At 41.8% G+C, this 25,571-nt stretch overlaps 1 protein-coding gene across 4 annotated transcripts in view; it reads left to right on the forward strand.

Moving 5' to 3' along the window:
• The first annotated feature begins 5,273 nt into the window (after positions 1 to 5,273).
• Positions 5,274 to 25,571, forward strand: part of LOC124607491 (eukaryotic translation initiation factor 5B) — a 426,670-nt gene continuing 406,372 nt past the window's right edge. For 3 of the 4 annotated variants that reach the window (XM_047139867.1, XM_047139864.1, XM_047139868.1), the window contains exons 1-2: positions 5,274 to 5,555; positions 5,943 to 6,017. In XM_047139867.1, the coding sequence (XP_046995823.1) occupies positions 5,509 to 5,555; positions 5,943 to 6,017 (122 nt within the window). In that variant the 5' untranslated portion in view covers positions 5,274 to 5,508. The remainder of the gene's footprint in view (positions 5,556 to 5,942; positions 6,018 to 25,571) is intronic. The other variant, XM_047139863.1, reaches the window with a different exon arrangement.

Here is a 25,571-nt window from a genome sequence, read left to right on the forward strand (position 1 = left end):
GAGTTTCCGTAAAGCTCTAAAGTGAACAACACATTTATCATAGAGATAATTATCTGGATGGCCTGAATGTTAAGGTGTATCCGACCAGAGACCTCAGTTAAACCAGGAGAATTGCTTTTGTGTCCCAACATGAATCGTTTCAAAGTCACCATAAATGATGTGTTCCTTCTAATGCTGTTTTGAAGTTGTGAGGCTTCCCAGAAAACTCTGCAAGCAAGGGGTGACACCACCTAATGGTTCCCTCAACAGCATTCTGTCCATGATTAACTTGGCAATTTGTTATGACCGCCATCCTCTTCACAAAGGTAGTTTACAGTGCTGTTGTAGCATGTTGGCTGGGCGACCTAGATTTCTTTCCCACCACGGGCCTCTGCTGTGGCAAGAGGTAGCTAACAGGTAGGTTCAGGTAGGCCGTTTTTCCTCCCCATCGACCAAACGCATTGTCTGCACACTGTGGGAGAACTTCTTGGGTCCAGCATTCTGTCCCCAGTAAGTGTTTTGAGACATTCGTTACCCTGTCATCTAGTTCGAAACTCCAGAAAAGTACTATTTGAAGGAGAGACACCCTAAAGAACATGCACGCATTAACAATGCACATGGTTCCATCAATGCCGATTTATGCTGATAACTTCCTGTCGCCTCATAAACATGATGTCCTGGGCGAAAAATCAATATTAAATTGTAACCTTGAATATGGAGGATAGTGAGAAAGTGACCCATCCTTTCTCAACTGTGTACCTTATCCATTATATTTTTTGTTACGTAACTAATGACCTCATGGCGACAGGAGAAACTATAAAATTGCAACAGATGAAGCTGTTCAAAGGGAACACAAACGTCTAAAGAATTAGATTGCAGGAAGTGCATAATGGACAAGCAGGAATGGTTAGAGGACAAATGTAAGAATTTAGAAACAAATTTCGTAGGGGGAAGATATATACCGCTTACAGGGAAACTAAAGAGACATTTAGAGCAAAACCACACAGCTGTATGAATGGAAAACTGGTACTAAGCAAAGAAGGGAAAGCTGAAAGGTGGAAGGAGAGTATTGAGGGTCTGTACCATAGAGATGAGCTTGAAGGCTATGTTGTGGAAAGGGAAAAGAACATACATGAAGATAAAATGGGGAGATGACACTGCCAGAAGAATATGAGAGTGCACTGCAAGATTTAAGTCGAAACAAGCCCCCTCAAGTAGACAAAATTTCATCAGAACTAGTGATAGCATTTGGAGAGCAGCTATGCTAAATCTATTCCATCTGACACGAACGATGTATAAGACAGGTGAAATACTCTCAGACTTCAAGAAGAATATAATAATTCCAATTCCAAAGAAAGCAGACGCTGAGAGGTGTGAATATTACCGAACTATCAGTTTAATGGGTCATGGTTGCAAAATACTAACACAAATTCTTTACAGAAGAATGGGAGACATGGTAGAAGCCGACCTCAGAGAAGAGCAGTCTAGATTCTGGTGAAATGTAGGAACACGCATTGCGATATTGATGTTATAGTTTTTCTTAGGAGAGAGGTTAAGGTAAGACAAATCCATGTTTACGGCATTGGTAGACATATAGAAAGTTTTTGACAATGTTGACTCGAATACTCTCTTTGAATTCTGAAGGTAGCAGGAGTAAAATACAGGGAATGAAAAGCTATTTATAACTTGTACAGAAACCAGAAGGTAGATATAAGAGTCGAAAGGCGTGAAAGGGAAGTGGTGGTTGAGAAGGGAGTGAGACCGTTTTGCAGCCGGACCCAATGTTATTCAGTCTGTACGCTGAGCAAGTAGTAAAAGGAACAAAAGGAAAATTTGCAATAGAAATCAAAGGTTAGGGAGAAGAAATAAAAAGTTTGAGTTTTCTTCAGCTAAAACTTTCAAGCTGAGAGGTTGTGGTCGATATATAAAACTGCTTTCTGACGTTTATTCTACAAGTGTGTGAGCTATCTTCTGAGGTAAAACTGCTGTTGTCACTAAGGCCTGAGCAGCTCTCGCCTTTATATTTTACAAAGTCGAAGCTCCAGTTTTTATGTCTGTTACATCAAATTGCACCCAGAATTACTAAAAGGAACACTGTGTTACGAGCTGCCGTAACACCCCTTGAGAAACTGGTTTGTTTGAGTCACCAGCCCAGTGCAAAATTTTTGCAGTAGTCATATCTCCTTCAATACCCTTCTGTTGAAGATTTATAAGTTTTATTTACGTCTTGTATTTGGCTTTTAATAGTTCGCCTTATTTGTACTGGATTTAGCTAGTGAAACCACATAAATATTGATCACTGCTGCTTCCAAAATTATTTAAAAAAAACAGTCCGGAGAGCTACTTAACATTAAATTAGCATATATAAATGGCTCTGAGCACTATGGGACTTAACATCTGAGGTCATTGGGCCCCTGGAGCCTAGAACTACTTAAACCTAACTAAACTAAGGACATCACACACATCCATGCCCTAGGCGGGATTCGAACCTGCGACTGTAGCGGTCCCATGGCTCGAGACTGAAGTGCCTAGAACCGCTCGGCCACAACGGCCGGCACATATTTAAACAAACAACTCTAATACATTAGCTGATGTATATTTTGCAAAAAAAAAAAAGCATTTGTCACTGTTGCAGTGTCTAAAGGGTTCAGTTCATTTCTTTATGAAACATTCTACATCTAAATCTACATTGATACTCCGCAAGCCACCCAACGGTGTGTGGCGGAGGGCACTTTACGTGCCACTGTCATTACCTCCCTTTCCTGTTCCAGTCGCGTATGGTTCGCGGGAAGAACGACTGTCTGAAAGCCTCCGTGCGCGCTCTAATCTCTCTAATTTTACATTCGTGATCTCCTCGGGAGGTATAAGTAGGGGGAAGCAATATATTCAATACCTCATCCAGAAACGCACCCTCTCGAAACCTGGCGAGCAAGTTACACCGCGATGCAGAGCGCCTCTCTTGCAGAGTCTGCCACTTGAGTTTATTAAACATCTCCGTAACGCTATCACGGTTACCAAATAACCCGGTAACGAAACGCGCCGCTCTTCTTTGGATCTTCTCTATCTCTTCCGTCAACCCGACCTGGTACGGATCCCACACTGATGAGCAATACTCAAGTATAGGTCGAACGAGTGTTTTGTAAGCAACCTCCTTTGTTGATGGACTACATTTTCTAAGCACTCTCCCAATGAATCTCAACCTGGTACCCGCCTTACCAACAATTAATTTTATATGATCATTCCACTTCAAATCGTTCCGCACGCATACTCCCAGATATTTTACAGACGTAACTGCTACCAGTGTTTGTTCCGCTATCATATAATCATACAATAAAGGATCCTTCTTTCTATGTATTCGCAATACATTACATTTGTCTGTGTTAAGGGTCAGTTGCCACTCCCTGCACCAAGTGCCTGTCCGCTGCAGATCTTCCTGCATTTCGCTACAATTTTCTAATGCTGCAACTTCTCTGTATACTACAGCATCATCCGCGAAAAGCCGCATGGAACTTCCGACACTATCTACTAAGTCATTTATATATATTGTGAAAAGCAATGGTCCCATAACACTCCCCTGTGGCACGCCAGAGGTTACTTTAACGTCTGTAGACGTCTCTCCATTGATAACAACATACTGTGTTCTGTTTGCTAAAAACTCTTCAATCCAGCCACACAGCTGGTCTGATATTCCATAGGCTCTTACTTTGTTTATCAGGCGACAGTGCGGACCTGTATCGAACGCCTTCCGGAAGTCAATTACAAATATCTGGCAAAATACTAATAGATTCCACTTACTAATCAATCTCTTCCACCCACAGTACTTTTTACAATTCAAGCTGCAGTCTTATTGCAATCTATTTCATTGCAAAATATTAAATACTTTACAAATGTAGCAGATGGCAAGTAATTTAGCACGCTATGTTGTACAGTTCAGGTTGCTGCCTCACTGCTTCATTTAATCTTTAGTCATTTAGTATGAAATTATAAATTATAGAAAAAGAAATAACGAAACCAAACATTTTATAATAAATAACAACAAACAACTGATATAAACGACGATGAAACGAAAAATGGAGATGTGGGCATCGCTGTGTATCGGAAGAAAACGAGCTTGGGGACCACGTGATGAACAACGGATGGATGACGTTAGCCTTCAGAACTATATTCACGAGAAATCTGGTTGGTGCCATGACGTGAGGTAACATGACGGCACGTCCTGTGTGGATGTCGGCATTTGAAATATATTGTAGGATCTTTTGATGGGACGTGACAAGACATGACGGCCTGTGTGAATTAGGCTTTGCTCAGTGACGTTGCCTTCTGTTCTCCCTTGACGCGCAATGTGAATCGGCAACCTGACATGACGGTGTCATGACGTGGTGTGACGTGACGGCCAGTGTAAATCGGCCTCTAAAGCAAGGTCTCTCGGAAAGAAATTTTTGACTCTGACGTTGGCTTGAGTGACCATGTCGGCGTCTGCTAAATGGTGTGCTGACGTTGGATTTTAACTTATTCTTCTCATGAAAACTTTTATCATAGATGTGGATTTTGTGCTTTTGCACCTTTTTAGTCATGATTTTATCACTTAGCTTTATTTTTGTGGCGTAATACATAGATTGATGACCTTATTTTAGTGAAGTAACCTTTTTTAAGAGTGACGAAGTGAACTCTGTGGAAGTGGAAATATAAGTTGCATCAGTCATTACTGGATACGTAAAAAGGGAAAAATCATTAGTGAAGCCAAACAAACTCTGTTTATTGCCTAATAAATATTATTTGTTGATTGCATTTACGGTAGCAACTAATGTTGATATTTTGAAAATTGTCGGCGAACTGTCCTGTTGTGTTACATCTCAGCGGTTTGCGAAACAAAGCTTGTCTAGAAGTTTCTTTATGAAATTATTTTGGCCATTGATGTATTTCATTATCGTCATTGCCTTAACTCAAGAGTATATTGCGACTGTTTGTGTCACGAATTATATAGGATTACTTCACCTACAGCGTGCGGTACTGGACTGGAAATGAAGTGTTGAGGTTACCGGTACCTTCAGTGCTCCCAGCTGTTGACGTTGCTTGCCGTTTTGTTTACGTCTAGAACTGACCTATATCTGAAACACTGGAATTGTTTTTTACGCAGCGACGCTACTCTTTTTTATATGTGTTAAGTTTTCCGCGATGTTGTTCCACACGGCTATTTCATGTTTACATATAAGGAAATTACATTGTAGCAGGAGTGGGGGCGATTTGTAAGTGTGGTGACAAAAGACTGATGAGAAATGCCGGTCAAAGAGTGGAATCTTTGGCCAAGAGCACGTTTCAGTCCTATCTGAGCGTAAAGTGTATGTTATTGAACATATGTGCCCATACACGCTTGTGAAATAGTGTGGTAGTGGAATAGTGACGTGTAAAACAGACGAGCATTGTTTACGTTTGCCTTCTATATGAGAGGAGATTCGGAAATAAAATATTTATTAAAGAAATACCCTTTTTTAATTTTGTGTCTAGAGAAGCAACAATTTAAAAGTTGCGATGGGAAAAGCAAAAAGAGGCAAAAAAGGTGCCAAGGATGAGGAAATGTGAGTGGAGCTTACTTTGACACTAGCTAATATATTCAACATCATCTTACAAATAGAACGAGAAAAGCATTTTTATATTTTAGGCCAGCTGTTTTTGCTTATTATCGCCGCGAAGTGTCATCAGAAATGTGTTGTTTTTGTGGAGCAAGAAGTCGAGTTTGTTTTCCATTAAAGAGCTGTTATCCGAACGCTTGTGTCAGATATGAAATTCAGTGGCCCGCAGGCGCCGGTATTTTTTTTTTTTTTTTTAAAGAGCTTGAGATTCAAGAATTTTACGTGTTAATTTCGTAAAATTAGATCGCCTAATAGCTATCATTATTACTATATAGTTAAAGATGTTACATATTTCCCAGTTTTATTTAACGTGTGCATACTTTTTACTTTTAGTGAAGATGATGTTGGGGAATCACAATTTATTGATGAAACACCTGTTAAAGGGAAGGAAAAGAAAGTTAAACCTAGGTGAGTAACACTGTTCAATTTTAGTATACTTTTTCATCCTAATTTAGTGCCATAATTTCATTGAGAATTCATTCCAGAACTAATACTACGATTTTTTTAGACTTATAAAACTGGTTGATCATGTTAGGGAAGTTAATCGTCAGTGAATCATTTAGATGGCGAAGTACATCCACACGTTTAGTTTCATGTTAATTTGAGGATATAGAACTGGCTTTCATGGCAAGTTTCAGCCACATCCAGCCTTGCATGGTGATTGTGATGCTCAATATTTGGCAATACCAAAATCATAATAATTTCTGTAGCTCGTTATGTGCTGGTGCTTGTCTTCAGATTTTGGCACCTGTTAAGGGTTGGGCTGACCAGCATAGTGTGTGTATGGGGTAGTCCCTGAAGGTACTTTAGTGAATTGTGCCAAACCTAAGAAGTTGCTGTAGATCCTACCTTGTGCAATTTGTTTACAGTCATCCTTTTTCATCCAGAGTGACAAGTATTTATTTTCTCTTCATACATTACCTTGTGATCGAATGTTATGTTTGCTTCCTCATGGCGTATTGAGCTATTAATTGAAATTTTTGCATTCAGCTTGCAGAGCTGTGTGACATCACTGCCGTTAAAAATGTTATCTTGTTCTGATGAAGAGACAGCAGATATTCCTTTGCTATCCAGCTTAAATCAATATATTTACTGAGATTCTTGTGCATGTACAGAGCAGTGTTTGTGCAGGGATGACACAATGGATTTGCATTTTGGAGGACAGTCAATTCAAGCAATTGTTGAACCATCCAGATACATGTTTTGCATGGTTTACATAAATAATTTCATGCAAACGCAAGAATATTTCCTTAGAAAATAACACTTGCTTTCTCCCTGTATTTTAATCAAATCAGCTTGTGCACCGTTTCTAGTTATTTTGCCATCTCTACGGCTTTAAATGCAACTCTGTCGAGCTTTTCTTTCTGATTGTGCTGTTAACAGGTATGAATGGTTATCCTGTGTGTCATTATTGCCAATGGTTCATTATTACACAATAATTGATGATAGTTGTGTACATAGAGATATATTTTCGCCTTTTATAGATATTCATATTTATGTCAATGAGCTCTTGGTGCACCCATTTCTCTTCATTCTGTGTCATTAAGGCACTTCTTACCCCTGTCATTCATCTCTACAACTGAGTGGCTCAGCAGAACAAGGTCTAGAGTTATTTGGCAACTAGAGTTAGTTTTGAGATAAATCAAGCTTTACTGAATTTACATTTTTAACAGACACGTGTTTTACATAATTCCATTTACAATTAACATTGCAAAACTAACGTACCTTTTGCCTGTAAATGACAAGAGTTTGCATGGGCTACGTCGGACCTTATTCATAATTTACGGACTATTAACATTCTGTTTTACGACTGCATTTTTTAAAAACTTTTATTACAAATATAACTCGGTTGAAATAGAGGATGTTTGCTAATGAAACTTTGCTGACCTCAATTTGTGTAACTCTTTGTCGTAAGTTTCTAGACTCATATCAAAATCAACACCGAGCGAGGTGGTGTAGTGGTTAGCACGCTGGACTTGCATTTGGGAGGACGATGGTTCAAACCCGCATCCAGCTGTTCTGATTTAGGTTTTCTGTGATTTCCCTAAATTGCTTGAGGCAAATGCTGGAATGGTTTCTTTGAAAGGGCACAGCCAACTTCCTTCCCCATCCTTCCCTAACCTGATTTGACTGATGACCTCGCCATTTGGTCCCTACCCCCACATCAACCAACCAATCACAATCAACATGTGAAGTCTTAAAAGTATCTTCAGTTTCTGCTTTGAGATTTCTGTAGAGTATCTGATACACAGGAGGTAGGCCTACACATTTTGAGGCATATGATATAATTGTATTTCAACTGAAATTCACATCCCTAAAGGGTATTTCCTTGGAAAGTGCACAGCACAGGGTACTTCCCTGTCCGTTTATGCAGACTAATTTTTACACCTGTTGTGATCTCAAGTTTTCATGGCGCATTTTATAATACTTTGCTTCCTGCTGTTCAGCTTAGTTGTTTGTTTCCTTTTTATGCACAATTCAACAATGTCTTCAGGTTCCATGAATTTTGCTGTTATATATCTTTGCTTACTGGTCTCCAGACAGACAGTGAGCTATTGGCCTCGTGTTGCTGTTTGTGGCAAAGCTTGATTCCCAACACACACTCTGCTGTTTGATGCTGTTCTGTTTTTTAGGGCTTGCACTTACGGGAAACAGGAATACTGATCACTGCAAACGCAACAAACTGTTTCCGTAAATGTTTATACACACACATATTTCAACATAAAGAAAGATACACATGTACACTGTACAATGGCTGACTGTAACATTAATATGGCGGCTCGTCAGAGCAGTTAGAGTACAAAGATCATGCTTTACGTGGTTGATGTGACCTATCAATGCCCCCCCCCCCCCCCCCCTCCAAATCCCGCAGTACGGGATACCTGAGGGGCGCACGACTGGAAGCTCCATCTCAGTCAGGACTGCGTGCGAAGGCGCAGTGATGGGCTGCAGGTCCACATTGTAATTAGACAGCCAGCAGGGGCGGACGATGTGTTGGCTGGCCCGGAAGTAGAGGTGTGGGGAGGGGTGCGGCGTGCGAGCGTGCCTGCGCCTAATGCAGATCAAGCTGTCCGAGGAGACGAACGCACTAACTCTTGATGGATCGCACTCTCGGGGGAGGGACAGGCTATGCACTATCTTGACATCTAGTTCTTTGTTGAGTGTTGAGTCTGCAGTATCTGTAAGGAGCACGAGCACACGGTCGTAGAAAGCAACAATCGACACGTCATCAACGTGGTTAGCTGGTACATTGCAGTCCAAGTTTAAAGTCGGGGAGCAAGTCTCTCCAGTAGATGAAACATCTTCAAACCCTGCGGTGACAAAGGAGAAGTCCCTACCATGGGATGAGCTATCTCATTATCGAGCTTGACAATGGAAAATTCGTTCAGATGGTCCGACTAGGGTGGCGGAGGGGCGTTCACGAAAGCAGGTTTGAGTCTGTGTAGCGAAATGGTCTGTGGGCGACCTTTAACCATAATGTCGAACGTCGTCTCACCCCTCCGGAGTACTTCAAAGGGGCTAAGGTATGGCGTTTGCGGGGAATGTCTAAAGGAATCGTCCCTGAGCATAATGTGTCTGGTATCACACGCCGCGGAATTTGAATCCCTGCCAGACGTCTTGGACGTCGAAGACCTGTAGAGGTCTCTGCACCATCGTGCCATAAGCTGTGGCAGCACACTTCCTGGTATGCATATAATGTGAGGGCACCACAGTGGACCACATGGTTCCAGTGGCCAATAGCGGCGCCCCTGCTAGAGTATCTAAGCGCCTGCCTCTCGCTCAGCCAGCAAGTCTAATCATTGCGTGAGTATCTACACATCGCCTCGACAACAGACAGCGTGTTTATCGTTCTTTGTTTTTATTACTCATGGACGTCTTGGATTAATTTAGTTCTTGTGGTAAGGTCTCTCACCATCGTCCGTTGTTGTTTTGTGTCCGTCCTTTCTGTTCGTTTGTTTGTTCGCGGGCCACCTTCTGTCTGGTGCCGCCGCACTTTCTTGGCCACCCCGGAACGGTCGCGGTAACAACAGGTTACTACAATGTAGGAGCACGTGTTGAGTGTGGTTGGCACTTAAGTGTCCGGCGGGGAATGACTGACAGGCAGGTGTAGCTGTGCGTGTCTGAAGTGGGTGCGAATTCTACTAATAAAGTCTGGGGAGGTGGGGGAATCCTCAGGTGCTTGAGGCAGGATAAGTTCCCCAGGTAGAACCGGGTTCTCGCTGAAAACGAATTCAGAGATGGTTCCCTGTAAGTCAGGTTTAAAGGTCGAACGGAGACCGAGTAACATCCATGGAATCGCCTCAGACCAGAGGCAGTCATGGCACCTGAATGCTGTTTTAATGGTGCAGTGCCATCATTCCACTAAACCGTTGCTTTGCGGGTGGTAGGCTGTTGTATGAATTTTTTTAATATTGCAAATGTTACATAGAATCGTGAAAATTGCAGATTCGAACTGTCGACCCTAGTCGGTGGTGGTGGTGGTGGTGGTGGTGGTGGACGGGCAACCGAACCTAGTGATCTATGATGAGACGAATCCCTTGGTCACGGTTTCTGCTGTGATGTGGGGTATAGGAGGAACAGCTTCCACCCAACGAGACATGCGATCGATTGTGGAGAGGATATATCTGTGGCCCTCTGACGGTGGCAGAAGGCTGATGAAGTCGATATGTACGTGATGAAAACGTCCTGTGGAATGTCAAACTTGCCAAGAGGGGGGGGGGGGGGGGGGATGTGTATCGCCGATTTTGTTGCGTTGGTAGGAAATGCAGCTGTGTGCCCAGGTTTGACAGTCCTGCTTAACATTTTTCCAAACAAAGCACTCGGTGATGAGGCGTGTGGTGGCAAGGTTCTGCGAGGCATTGAAGGCTTATTGGTGCAATGTGGGAGGGAACAACAGCCACAGAGTGCCAGTAGAAGAGTCGCACCACACTTCATTTGAAATGCTGGGGAACTTGGCTTTGGTAAACACAAGCAATGTCTGAGGCTCCATGAGGAGAGCTTGAGATTCCTCGTCAGAGGCCTGGAGAGCGGCGAGGTCAGATAAATTGACGATGTGTGAGACAGTATTGATCCACATAAAGTAATCAGTGGGGATGTTTACTGTGCCTTTGATGTAGCGTATCTCCGTAATAAATTGAGAGACCAGGTTGAAGTGGCGGAAACACCATTGGAGTTAAAAGTCTGGAGGACCTGGGATAAATGATCTTCATGGTCCTCAGTCGACTTGCTTGAAAATGAGGATGTCATCTAGGTATGCAAAGCTCTGTCGTAAGATTGAGTCAATGAAACATTGCCACGTTTGTGCCGAATTCTTTAAGCCGAATGGCATGAAGTTGTATTGGAACAAACTGAGCAGCATGATGATAGCAGTCTTTGGAATGTCTTCCGGCACTACAGGAATCTGGTGATAAGCACGTTTACAGTCAATCACACTGAAGATTGTGGCACCCGATAACATATGGGTGAAATTGTTTATGTTCAGCACTGGGTAATTGTCCATGACGGTGCAAGCGTTTAAGCGTCTATAATCACCACACTTTCAAAAAGAACCGTTGTTTGGTGACAAGGTGAATCGGTGAAGACCAATTGCTGTCTGATGGCTGTAGAATGCGTGCCTCCAGAAGTTTGTTAATTTGCTGCCAGGCCACGCGCAACTTAATGGGGTTGAGGCATCTAACCTTGTGCTTAATAGAAGGACTGGCAGTGGTAATTATCTTGTGCGTCGTTCCGTCAGTGACGGAAGAGACTGCGAACTGCACACGAGGCTGAGCAACGTCCTGATGTGAAGTTTTGGGATGAGTGGGGCGCGATGAGGCGTAGCTGTTAGTGCAAGTGGGAAAAGACAGCACGAAAGTCACATGCCTATTATGTGAGTGCAGCGTGCGCTTGTTTGGAGAGGTCGGGTGCGCGCGCAACACGAAGCGAATCAGGGCACGCAGTGACTGACAGTTGTTAGCTTTGCCTTGAGTAACCAGTGCGGGCGAGAGAGGCATTGGCGTTGCACAGGGAACGACGACGGCCGCCAAATCACATGCTTGGCGCGTGAGAGAGGGGGAATGTTTACTAATATGTGAGGTGGCTATCTGCGTTGTGGGCATGTTCGTGTCACGCACGTGACTGTCATTAGGAGCACTGTTTGAAACACATGGCACTGCACGTAGCAGGCGTGTGGTGGGTGCAGAGATCACTGAACGCGAATCGTCACACGCAATGAATGTTTTTAAACTAACTTGATGAGTGTCCATGCTGGTGTCTGCTGATGAAGGTCGATCAGGTGAAGGAACTGTGGATTGCAGTAGCAGCAGCGAGGTACGAGCCGCGGTGAACTCGTCGAAAGTGTGAGCAATGCATTGTTTCAACTCGTCGTTTTGCCAACGGAGTTGCGCCACTGCGTCGTACTCTGACAGTAAAACCTTATAAACAGAAAACCTTATAAACAGGAATGATAGTTTCAATTTAAACAACACAGGCACAAAGTTTATTAAAATCTTGTTGGTCATCACAATCACCGCAGTTGGGAAACAGATAATTTGCATTTCAAGGAATATCAGTGTGTGGCATCGATAGGTCACACCGACCACAGTGTACACATTTATCTTTCTTTGTGCTGAAATATATGTGAGTATAAACATTCATAGGAACAGTTTGTTGCATATGCAGATATCCGTATTCCCATTTTCCATATTGGTGACCCCAAGTTTCTACATCTTCCGCAACTCCCACACCGACTGTGTGGAATCAACAGGTTTTACACTCGACGCCATAGCTGCCTCACCCAACGTTTTATATGAAGATTTGGAGGCTTAGCTACTATTACCAGGCCACTCCAATTCCCTGCCAACGGTTGTTTCGCCGCTAACGGACAGCGATTTGCGATCTCCAACGAAGTTAACCTCAAACTTTACAGCTCTACAACGGCCAAGTGTTACGCTGTTACCTCAAACAATGGACTCGGGTTTCATGTCACTGGACTGTGCATGCCAACATGTGAAAGGTGAAGTGGACGATTTCCAGAATCATGTAGCGATCAATCGCTCATGTAGTGTTCAAAGGTACCCAAATACGCACACGTGCTTTGAACCTCTACGCGCCGCAACGTTTGATACAGTAGTGCCTTGTGCAATGCTGCCATTCATGCAAAACGCACAGGTGGTCAACTACTATCAAGCTATGCCAGTTTTGCCTTCCTCACAATTTAATAATGGACATTTTTCAACATCAAGTTCGCCAGGCTCAACCACCAGATCTGTCGCCCAGTGTTTCGACCACATGGGTTCGAGCACACCCGACAGCGCTTTGCCATCCAGGAACGTTGTAGCATGACAATGTGACAGCCAGCAGATTTCACCAGTGATTTATGGTCCTACAATACGAGGTGCATTTCCGATGTGCACAGAAAACTCTTGCTGTTGCCACACTTAGTACCAAACCCCCCCCCCCCCCCCCCCCCCCCCCCGACACACACACACACACACACACACACACACACACACACACACACACGGGGGGGGGGGGGGGGGCAGGCGATACCAACCATACAGCCGCTCGCTCCTTCCGCTGTACCATCTGCGCCTGCCTCGCCGTCCTTTTGCGTCACTTCCGATTTGGACAATTTAAATACTGTGCCTTTAACCTCTGGTCCAGTTTACGGGCCTACCTTATGCGCTGCTCATCTGTTCGTTCCCATGGTACCAATCGTGTCTGCAGCATCTTGCTTGCATGACTCATCAGGGACATTGCAACCGGCCATTGTTTGGGACGTGTTTGCTAGTAACACACTCATGCTAGTAGTGCCGGGTTACAGGATAGCCTATCCTACCACAGGACAGCAGGCCTTCCAACATACGCCGAAAGCCACCCTCGTCCTCCCTCCCCCTGGCCATCTGCCAAAGCTACCTCCTTTATACGAGGACAGCCCCATTTCATGGTTCGCACTTGTGTAGCACCTTTTCAAATTGCATCAGGTGACCGACGATAACTCTAAATTTCTATGACCACTCAGATATAATTTGTGACCTCCTCCTTTCACCACCACCACCACCACCACCACCACCACCACCACCACCACCGCCGCCAAGGTACGAGTTTGTCAAGAAGAAAATATTGGACCAACTCGCCTGCTCGCCACAGGAATTAATAATCAAGATCCTGTACAAGGAACACTTGGGGGACTGCACTCCATTACAACTCTGGCGCCGCCTTCGCCAGTGGGCGGTACGGTCTGCCAAGTTACCTACCAACCTGCAGATACATCTGCTACCACACTCCGAGTCTATCAGCTCTCGCCTTCACATTGCAGATCAGCTGTATGCACTTCTGCATCAAAAACAACCAGCACACCTCTCACTGCTGGTTGGCACTACGTCGCATGTTTACCAGCTGTCTGCGGGCAGGGGCAGGGCTCATTCTGCCTCCACGCCATCTACACTACCGGGCAGTACTCGTTCCCTCTCTCCTCTTTCTAAGCACTCAAAAATCGCACACGCACCATATGTCCCGGTTTACATTCCGGAACAGATCAACGGCGACAAACCGCCTCCGCTGTCACAATCACCACCACCACCACCAGATCCAGCTCATCCGTGCTGTTGGTACCGCAAGATTTTTGGGGATGAGGCCAAGAATTGCAGATTACCTTGCCAGCACCCAAATGCTGACCGCAGGATCTAAGAGACGCCGAGTCCTGCGGTGAACTTCACAGGCGTCCTCAAACATTGCACTCCATCCACTCGTCTTCTCGGCCAAGTGGTCCTTTAAATGTGACCAACATTTTGTCGCAGCTTGTTTTCCTAGTCGATACAAGCGCTGACGTCTCCATCATACCTGCATCATTGACTCCTCCCATATGCTCGCCGTTCCATTTCTGTAGCGACAGGTCATTTGGTTTGTGAGTGCTTCACCCTTGTGAGATATTAATTGTTATCTTCAGAAGCCTACGAAATTAGTGATATTGTAAATTTTTAGACCTCAGCTGTACATTTACGTAAAGTAGAAGAAACTTGCTTAGTGGGTGTGGTTCATTTACTGTAAATTAATTTATCATACCAGTAAAGTGAAATAAATATATCTGTACAACTGATGATTGGATTTTATTCTGAAATATATATTACATTTGCTGAAAAATAGCACTTATGGATAAAATAAAAGACCTAGATTGTCTTTAACATTACAAAAAATACTTTGTATCTTAGTTGGAGGGAGCGAAATACACTGGATGCCATGTCTTCTAGGAATCTAGTGATATTTCAGGTTATTGAGCCTGGTAGATTAGCGATATTTTGCTTTTCGTCCTTGGTCTCAGTCTCGACTTCTTTCTCAGGTGTTGTTAATTTTGACTTAATTGCCCATTCAATTTTATGATCAGAGTACCCACTTCTTTGGAACACTGTTCATAGGTGGTGTAATTCTTCATTTTGGGTTTCCTTGCCTGAAAGTGTTCAGTCTCTGTGGGCCAGAGTTTTTAGCACTGAATTTCTTTGCTGGATGGCGATAGCTCAAGGCATGGAAATAGAGGTCAGTGTGCATAGGTTTTCCACATACACTGTGAACCAGGAATCCATCCACTGTTCTCTAAACTAACATGTAAAGGATAAGTAGTTAGCCCCCTTTTTCAGGTTTCATCTTAATTTTATATTGTGATGGATGGAGTTTAAATGTTCTAGGAACTCTAGAAGCTTTTATACCCCATGTGACCACACCACAAATGTATCATTTGTGCACCGATGGAAAGACATGCGTTTCAACTTGGTGGATTCAAGTGCGTTTGCTTCAAAGTGCTCCTTGTATGGGTTCACCACAATAGGTGACAATGGACTACTTCTTGGAAACAGTATATAAATAATAGGAATAAAATAGCTAGTAATATTGTCACACCCACATACCAGCTGGCAAAATAACAGAAACACATTCTCAGCAAGTATGTGATGAAGTGTGAACACGTTTTCTACAACTCTGTCGACTTTGTTCACTGACTTAGTCAATTGTGGGTCCATGGTACGGATACTATGGTCAGTTTTGATGTAGGATTCTCTTTAGAATTCCACATTCACCTTTTGTTTCACACAATTTTTTAGGCATGTTTGGATATCTAACAATTCCCTGTTCAATGGAAAATATAAGGGGCAGTCAAATGAAAGTGGGACAGATGCAAAAATAGCAAGCAAACTGTTTATTCTGAATCGTTTTGTGTCAAATCATTGAGGTCCTGGCAACCACATATGAAGTATCAACATAAACTTTGTTTACTTGTTTGATGTGTAATATCATGAATTTTTTCCAATTTTTATGATAGCATCTTAATCGCAAAATGTTAATTTTTTTTTCTTGAGAGTGCATTGTAAGGTGTGATTGGCTTGGTACATATACGGAAAGTCATGCATATGTCAAAAATGTTGCTTGTCAATATCTAGTTCCAAGCACTTCATACATATTGTTCAGATACGTTACCCACCAGGACCTGATCACTGCAGGCAAACAGTCTCGGCTCACATATCAGTGCAATAATTACACCCATTTTGGAATATTGTAAGTCAACTGTCAGTCAAGCCACAAACCATATAGCAACACTGCGATCAGTAATTTGTCTCATTGCACATTCATTTTACTCTTAAATAAGGACCACTTTGCTTCCACCAATTTAGAAGAGACCTGACATGGAGCATACATTCCAGTCATTGTGTTGATTTCTACCTGACATAAAATAAGGGAGAATGGAACATCACGAGTGTCATTTTCAGACCAATAAAAGGACGATTATGGCCCATATGGATGGATATATCTAACTCTTGTCTCACTTTCATCATCATTAACTTTCAAAATAATTCCTAGATGCCAGAAGGAATCATTCACACAACCAAAACAGCAATTAGCATGCATACGAACTTCAGGCATTAACGGCTCACTTCAAGGGAAGTAAAAAATGGCACTGAAACTGGTATCACAGCTGAGGTGCTTGGCTCCACTCTGAGTTGCTGGAAATGCTAAGAAGTGGTGCATGGGTCTGGTTCCAGAAACAGTTCTTGCAGCTGAAAACCATGCAGAAAGACAACTACAATCCTCAGCTAGCTCCTGGTTTGTAATAAAGAAAAGTGACACTTGTTTCAGGTTGTCCTTGACAAAATTGAAAAACTTACACATCGCTAGGTATTTTTCCACGAAACAGTCCATACAGACTTGCTTTACTAAGAAGCCTTTTCAAAGTGCCAACAATTCCATCATGGGGAGATTTACTGTGGCTAGTTGAAAAAAATAACCAAGTGCATTTGATTTTGAAGTCATGTTCATGATTTCATATATTCAGAAAATTCTTGCAGTTTCTGTACTATGCAGCAAAACCATCTGTCAAAATATTCAGTATCACTTATAAGCAATACGAGTTCTGTTTTCAAGAACTGCAATACAGTCTTATGCATTTCATAAACTGTGGCTACATCATGCTCTAAATCGTCAGAAATAATGCAGAGGTGTTTTGATTGCAATATTTGGTCTTTCTTATAGTACACACATTCTGTGTGAACAGTATTTCTGCCATTACTCCAGTAAGAATGTTATGCTTTGTCATGCACAACAAAGCTGAAGTTTTCATGGAAGTCCATCAACATTAAAATAGGTCCTTCTTGAAGAGTTTCCTTTCTCATTTTCAAATAATTAACCAGAGATTTTGCATTGAAGGAATGGGGTGCAAGTTTCTCTATCTTCTATGCCAGCTATTCGCAGATTTCTGACAGTATTTTTACATGAAGAACCAAATTCATCCTGTCAGTTGAAACCCACTGCATGTATTGAACTCTTTGATCAGGCTCAAAATCTTCTACTTGATTTTGCAGGTGTTCGTGAAATAGGGATGTAGGAGACATTTGTCACAGAGACGAAGCATACAGGTTTTGTCATTAGTGTTGCAACTGTTTCGGCTGAAGGAAGTGTAGAAAAGCCTACTGTGTTTTTAGGACATTTATATTTGTGTAGAGGGTACGATTCAGGTAAAGTACTTAAAATCGCTCGTTTCTGTTCATGTACATTTTTCCTGATGCTCACTTTGTCTTTCTTTCCTGGCATTATTCTTGAGTTTTCATCATCCAAATAGAAATTTTTTACTTTGTCAGCTGTTTCCTGTGGTAATACCTTTCTTGTGTTCTGTTCAGGCAGTGATAAAATTCTCTTTTGTTTCAAAAGATTGTGTGTCCGCCATACCAAATATTCAGAGACTTAAAACATTTCACATCCCTTTAGTCGAGCGCAAGCCTGTGGCACAGGAGTCAAAATTTGATTTTTTCTGGATTATTGGAATGTTTCATTTTGTGTTTTTGTTTGTTTAATTAATTTATCAAAATGTATTATTTTCTGTTTATGGTCACATTTTCTATGCTCATATTTCTCTTTCAGTTCAACATTGTATGCATGTGAAAATTTATTTTGTAATGTGTCCGTTTCAGCATCCGGTTTTCGTTTGGCAATTGCAGCTCTCCTGTGATGAGAAATAGAATGTAGTTTAGCTGGAGACAGTCCCAAATTTGATAAACTAGTCTAGTTTATTTTTTTCTAGAGACTGAATAGTCCAGTCTCCAGTTTCACTGGTACCCTCTGAAGTAGTTCCTCCATTTCCGTTCTTGAACAATAGAAAGTCTCTTCTCTCTTGGTTCCTCTGCTTGCTGTAATGTAACTTAGTGCAAGCCAGAAGACACTGTTTTTTGTGACACCTGAAAGGATCAACATACCATTTTTTATGTAGTGAGGTTCTTAATATATTCCTTTGTGTTTAGAACGTAAGTACATTTTCTGAAGTGACAAAGACGGAACATGACAGTGCCATAATAGTAACTCCTGCTCTTCTTCAGTGTAATGTCTCTGGGAACATTCTCTACTTCAGCATTCTTCCATTATTTAACATAAGAGACGTGATAACAGGGTGTAAATAAATTTCACTTAACTAATAGCAACCACAAAAAGTCAGGAATCGTTGTCTTTTGAAATATGCGTTACAGAGGAACTTGTGCAGGAAATTTTTAAATAAAATTGGAAAGTTTTGGCAGTTTACTATTTTTTTAAGGCAATAGTTAATAACATGTGTAAAAAAACAGATTAAGTAATAGCAGGATGTGAATGAAATATTGATTTCATTGTATGTCACCCATAAATGGTTTACTGCAGTTGAGTATTTTTTATTGAGGCATTTTCAGTATTGCCTTTTATTTCTTTTTTTTTTTTTTTTTTTTTTGCTATGGTGTCTTCATTGGTTCTTAATGATCCTATAAAAGCTTGTACAAAATACAAAGGGGAAATGGAAAAAAATAAATTAATTTGTAGGCAATGACTGTCGTCTTTACAAAAACAAGCAATGTAAGATGAAAGAGATGAATGTCTCCAAGTTTATGGATGTGGCTTCCAAAGACTACACTATTCTCTTATATATATATAAAAAAATCTGTGTCCTAGTGCAAAAATTATAGGAACTGTAATATTATGTTCACAGTGACAGGTAAAGTTTTGTAAAATATGGTTACAAAACCCTCTAAATTATTTATTCTTTTCATATTGCTGCAGTCATTTAATCAAATGCAATAAAATTTGGGAAAATTTGTCATAGGGGTTCCTAAACTTTCATCACACAAACTTTGAAAGTTGTGTGTGTGTGTGTGTGTGTGTGTGTGTGTGTGTGTGTGGGTATGTTGGGGGGGGGGGGGGGGAGGTTTCATTTACTTACATCTATGGATAATTTTACCCAAAATGACCCTTCTTTCAAAAGTATTTTCCATAAAAGTTAATACATTCATCCCACTGTGAGACAAGACAGTTGATGCTTTCATGGAAAAATGTTGGTGGCTGACTATGGATCTGAGATTGTAACCAGGTGTGCATCTCTTCGACTGAAGCAATTTGGTGGCCACAAATGTCTTTCTTCAGGCCTCCAAAAATACTGAAACCTCCTGGGGAGAATTGGGGACTATATGGAGGATGTTTAAGGGCTTCCCAGTGGAGCTTCTGCAGCATACTCGAAACAACCTTGGCAACTTTATGGCCAGATCTGTGTCACAGTATAAATAGAAAGCCTACATGCACAGACCTCTATCTCCATATCTTGAGCTATCATTATCTGTCACAAAGAAATTTGCTGCTGTAGACTTTGGTCTATAGAGCTTGAACACTTTCAGGCAAGGAAATCCTTGTTGACGAATTAAAACATCTAGAAATAGTTTTCGTAAGAAATGTATACTTACGTCAGCAAATTGAACAGGTCAAAATAAAGTAATTCTGAGAAGGATGATTAGACTGAGACAGAGGAAGAGAATCTAAAAATTGCTTATCTATCTTATGCAGACCCCAAATCGGAAAAGATGGTAGGTGCTTACAGAAATGTGCCATCCAGTGTATTTTCTCCCTTGTGTTCTTTGTGATATTGAAGATGATCTAGGTTTCCAAAAGCCAGGTATGTATGAAATTCAATGCAAATGTGGCATGTCTTACGTGTGTTGGACTATCACAACAGTACAAATGTTGGATTACGAGAACAGTAGATAAGAGAGGCAAGTAACAGCAACATACTTGACTAAAACAATTTAGCAAATCAGATGTCGCATAGCACTGCCTTGAATATAATCATGAAATGAAACAGTGTGACCAGAAGTATGATTCATACACCAAATTTTTAGGAAAGCATTATTAAGGAGCCTTTCAATATAAAGATGTCGGGAAACCTAATAAACAGGGACAGCGTTTCAGTTCAAATAACCCTTTGTGTCCGGCACTCAATGTATTAAAATCTCCCTGGCCATCACATCCACCAGACTTGGAAAATGCTGTAGAATTTAAGTTTCATGGAATACCAATAAAAATTGTGGAAATAAAAGGGAGTAGTAGGCACTCGGAGTCAAACTCGTCGGTAAATACTAACATGGGACCAACATTAGTTCAGTCTAATTGGAGTCTAGGCAGTAAGAACACATAAACAGGGAAACTCGCAGCAACTGAGGAAGACAGCTGTGTTGATGAACAAAATATTCTGTATTAAATGGAAACAACAACTCAGCAGAACACCTGTGAACAAACTATTAATTTACATCTCTTCTTGTGTCACTGCAAGGATATTTTAAATGCATTGCACACTCGTAATTGGAAAATGGAAGCTACGACACCCGCCTAATGCATACTTTCTGATTATGTGGTGACAAATTTCAATCGTTAAAATCTTTAACTCGTCAGTCCTCATTCTGGTGACTCAGAAAGCCTACAGATTCTTTAGTCTATAGCAAAACCAGCAGGATCACCCATCAGCTGTGACTCACGACAATATAAAGATGGTGGACACTCCTGTTTCAACCATATACGGTGTGACAACCATGATATCACTCACTACACCCACAAACATTAATAAATAATACAAAAAATATTTAATTAAAAGAATAAAATGAAATTAATGGGACAGCCACACCAATTAAGAGTTTTCGTTGTGACAAACTAAACAAACATAGTCTGAATAATGAAAACATACCAAACCAAATATAAACCCAAAAATAAAGCAAATGCCATCCTTTGCAATCAACAAAATCAGCATATAAAAAAATGAAAAACAAATCGGTATCAGAAATTTCATTGGATTTCTACACTGATGAGCCAAAACATTATGACCACTTGCTTAATAGCTTGTTTGTCTGTCTTTGAAATGAAATACATCATTGATTCTGTATATCTGACAGTTTGTTGGAATTGCAGTCAAGTCTTTAAAGGAAGCACCTGAGCTAAGAATTCATAACATCCAGAAACATATGGCCCCAGCATGCCAATTTTGATTATTTTTGAGTGGTGCATATGGGGCCTGAAGATGACATAATGAATTGCTGAAACTGGTACTGAAAATAAAATAAAATAACATCTCAGTTGCACAGCTGTTGACGAATTTCGCTGTTAAATGTTTGTCTGTAGGTTTGTGGAGGATTACTACCACTGGTCCCATGCAAGAGCAGGAGAATGTCTCCCATAGCATAATACAGCTCCCACCCGTTGTAATGTTAAGTGAGCCTCACTGCCCTTTTATTAACTAATTTGTGCCTAATTTTATTCTGAGGAGCTCAGTAATGCATGTAAATACTGTAAATGTAAATGTGATTCAAAAAGTACTTGAAGTGAAGTGCAGCGCAGCTGGACAGCTAGAAACTTTAGCGTGCAATCCCCGCAAAAAAAAAAAAGAGGGATGTTAATCTGTATCTTGTGGAAAGAGGACGTGTTGCCAGGCAGTCACTCATAACGTATTGTTACATTTAATGAAAATTGTTATTTTAGTGATAAAACTGAGTAAAGTATGTGTAAGAGTTGCCATACATCTATGTATACAAATTTTCTGGAAGTGAAGAATAGAAATATCTTATTTTTGGAAAAGGAAGTGAACTTCATTGTCTATCAATCAGCAGAATTGTAAGTGTACAAAGTTCACTAAAATACAGGAAAAGAAATGCATTCTCTATAGTTTTCATTCAATACATAACAACCTCTCACAATTTCTTAATTACAGTAATTGGATTAGTTTTTGTAGTATGGTGATGAACTCCACTGACCATTCTTGATGTAGCAGGACGTGTAGTTTGAAGGAAGTTTGTGTGCCAAGCAATCTCCTTTCCTCATGAAAAGCAGATTGCTGTTTGATCTTATTTACATACAACAGTGGTCCCTTAGGTATGATAAGCTACAAAAACTTGGGCTCAAACCTATCCATTTACGCCCAAGTAACCAATAGAGTCATACTTTAAATCTTAAAGAACAATAACTTCCTCCAAATTATAATACGTCAGCAACTGGTGCAGAAGCTGATCATTTAAGGAGGCAGCTACCAAAATTCAGGTACCAGTTAAGACTTAAAGTAAAGTCTCAATCAAAATCAATCTCACACTCTCTCTCCAAACACATATGTAAATATTCATATTATTAACATAAAAGTCCTTTTATACCATGCTGTGTTCGTGGTGCGCTACATGTTTCAAGCCACTGTTCACCTTGATTATGGCATTTATGGAGATGAGCATCAACCTAATGTAGCAAAAATGTGATTCGCTCGAAGAGCTGACATGTTTCCATTGATGGAAGGTTGAATCCTGATTCTCCCATGCCCACTGCAATCATAATTGACAATTTCATTGGGTCAATGTGTGAATATGTAGGGGTGGTCTGCTGTGGAGCCCCATGTTCGACAATGTACGATGAACAGTGTGCACCGAAACACTTCTGTTTCACCAACATTATGCTGTTTCAGCAGAGATGCCACAGATCATCATCTATCCTACTTCACACAACAGACAAACCTCCAAACCCTGTGTTCTGTGAAGAGTCATGAATGTCCAACCATTTAGCGCCTAGTGGTAGTTTTGTTGTCCTCCTACCTTTTTTCGTAGTTGCTCAAGACATTAGCACGTGAACATTTCACCAGCTTCGCCCACTCAGGGGCTCAGCATTCATTTGTTGAGTATGGGCTTGGCGACCCCAGGGTTCTTGAGCTGGGATCTGGTAAGCGCCGCCAGTCCTCTGTCACCATAATCTCTAGTCATACTTCAACGACCACCGTGTGGTGCAGCGGTAGAATGTTGTGTGTTTCGGAGAACGGGGGTCTTTAGTAACAGGGCATTAGTGTGCCATAACACTTTCATTGTAATCGAGCAGAACGGGGAAAGCTTTGAGAAGATATCCCCTTTCTATATTCACAAGGCCTTGGAACGTATTGCTGGGTCTCTGAACAGTCTCAAACAACTTCGTAATGGAACGCTTTTAGTTGAAACTACTAATTCCAACCAAATATCTAAGCTTCTGGGATGTAAGGCCTAAGGTATCTACCCAGTCGAGGCTGAATTGCGTAACACCCTTAACTATAGTAAGGGCGTAGTTACCTGCCCCGAAATAATGGAGGTGGACCCTATGGAGTTAAGTGAAGAATGGAAGACTGTGGGCGTCATGGAGGTGCAGAATTATATGAGGAGAATCAATGGCAAATTGGAAAAATTGACAATGTTTATTGTAATGTTTAGTACTTCAGAATTACTGGAATATATCTGTACAGGCTATATCCGCCTCAAGGTTCGCCCATTTGTTTCTAACCCCATGCGATGCCATAAATATCAAAGATTTGGCCATACCACAATGGGATGTAACGGGAAGGCTGTGTGTGGCAATTGTGGAGGCTCCGCTCCGCTCGCGAGTCAGGGACTTCTTGTACACTTCCACCGAAATGTGTAAACTGCTCTGGGGATCGCCCAGTGTGGAGCAGAAAGTGAGGGGTTTACAATGAGGAAAAGAAAATTCAAGAGTTGAAAAGAGATGCATACCCTATGGTGAAGCTAAAAAGGCTTACAAAGCCATTGCATCAGACCTTAAGACGTCAATAGCTAAGTGTGATGCCTCCTCACAAACTCAGATCACAGATTCAACTACGAGCACATGTACTTGTCGATCTTGTCGATGTACCTGTGGGGGAAACTCTCCACTTGCAACTGATGTCGTTCGGAAGCCGTAAGCTGTAGGCTTACCACCTAAGCCACATACCACTCCTAAATATCAGAAGCCAACTAAGCCATCTCCGCAACCCAGGCAGCTGTCAGTAAAGAAAAACATCCTTCGCAAAGTAGTTCTAAGTCCAAGAAAGCGGTAGGTAAGCCTTCGGATTGACGAGCGCTCTCACTTTCTGACGGCGATTATGCTCTTGAGGATATGGACTTCCAATCGGAGGAACCAGAGAACACGGAACTGGCTAATGTTCTCCCTGACCTCCCTGGTAAATCACCGCCTCCGAGGGGGAAAGAAAAGAACCACCATCGCTAACCAATGGCTTCCATACGGACTTCTGTGTTGCAATGGAATTTGAATGGATATTGCTTACATTTGGAAGAACTGCAGCTGCTGCTCCAGGATAAATCTTTCTGCATCTGCTTACAAGAGACGCATTTTAAAGTGACACACACCTGCATTACGGAGCTACCACACATATGGTAAGGACGATGCTACTGGAGATGGAGCTAAAGGTGGAGTGGTTATTTTCCTTGATGACAGATGCCACTGCTCTCCTGTCCCTCTTACCACGACCATGCAAGCAATTGCTGTGAAAGTTCTCACATGCTTTACTATCACAGTGTATTCTTTGTATCTGCCCATCAATGACGCTTTGGATGCGGATGCACTGGCAGACCTCTTTCAGGCACTCCCACACCCATTCCTCCATGTGGGGGACTTGAGTGCCCACAATGTGCTGTGGGGCTTGGCTACAACTTGCTCCAGGGGTCGGATGATTGAGCAACTCGTCCATTCTGAGAATATCTGCCTTCTGAACGTGGGTCAGATGACTCACTTTTCCACAGCTACAGGGTCTTTTTCAGCTATTGATCTTTGTTTTTGTTACCCAGCTATTGCAGACTTAGTTCAGTGGGAAGTGGCTCCAGATTTACATTCTAGTGTCCACTTCCCAGTGTGGATTTGTCACGCAGGTGGTTGATACAAAGGGTAAATTGGTTACAGTACAGTCGACAGGCTATTTTTGAATGAAAGGATTTTGCATAGGAGGCGGTGGTCCATATCACTCATGAGATCCAAAGGGCTGCCGCAGAGTCCATCCCCAGGTCTAGTAACCACCACAGATGATGGCCGGTACTGTGGTGGAATGACGACTGTCGATTGGCAATCAGGGCCAGACGGACAGCTCTGCGGAACTTTAAACAGTGTCCAACTACAGACAATGCTCATGCCTTGAGGTCTGCGAGAGCACATGCAAGATGAGTGATCAAAGAACGGAAGAGGGCTTCCTGGAGGGAATTCAAGACTTCCATTAATTGGTCCATTTCCGCTGCGCACATTTGGGAATCAATAAGACGGATTTCAGGCTAGGGTAGTCCACATCCCCTTATGTCCTTGTTCAATAATGGGGTCTTGGTGGACACGCCAGAAGACATGGCTGATGTTTTAGCTGAACACTTCTTTACAAGCTCCTGCTGTTTAGGT

This window comes from Schistocerca americana, chromosome 3 (assembly GCF_021461395.2).
Source record: "Schistocerca americana isolate TAMUIC-IGC-003095 chromosome 3, iqSchAmer2.1, whole genome shotgun sequence".
Taxonomy (NCBI): Eukaryota; Metazoa; Arthropoda; class Insecta; order Orthoptera; family Acrididae; genus Schistocerca; species Schistocerca americana.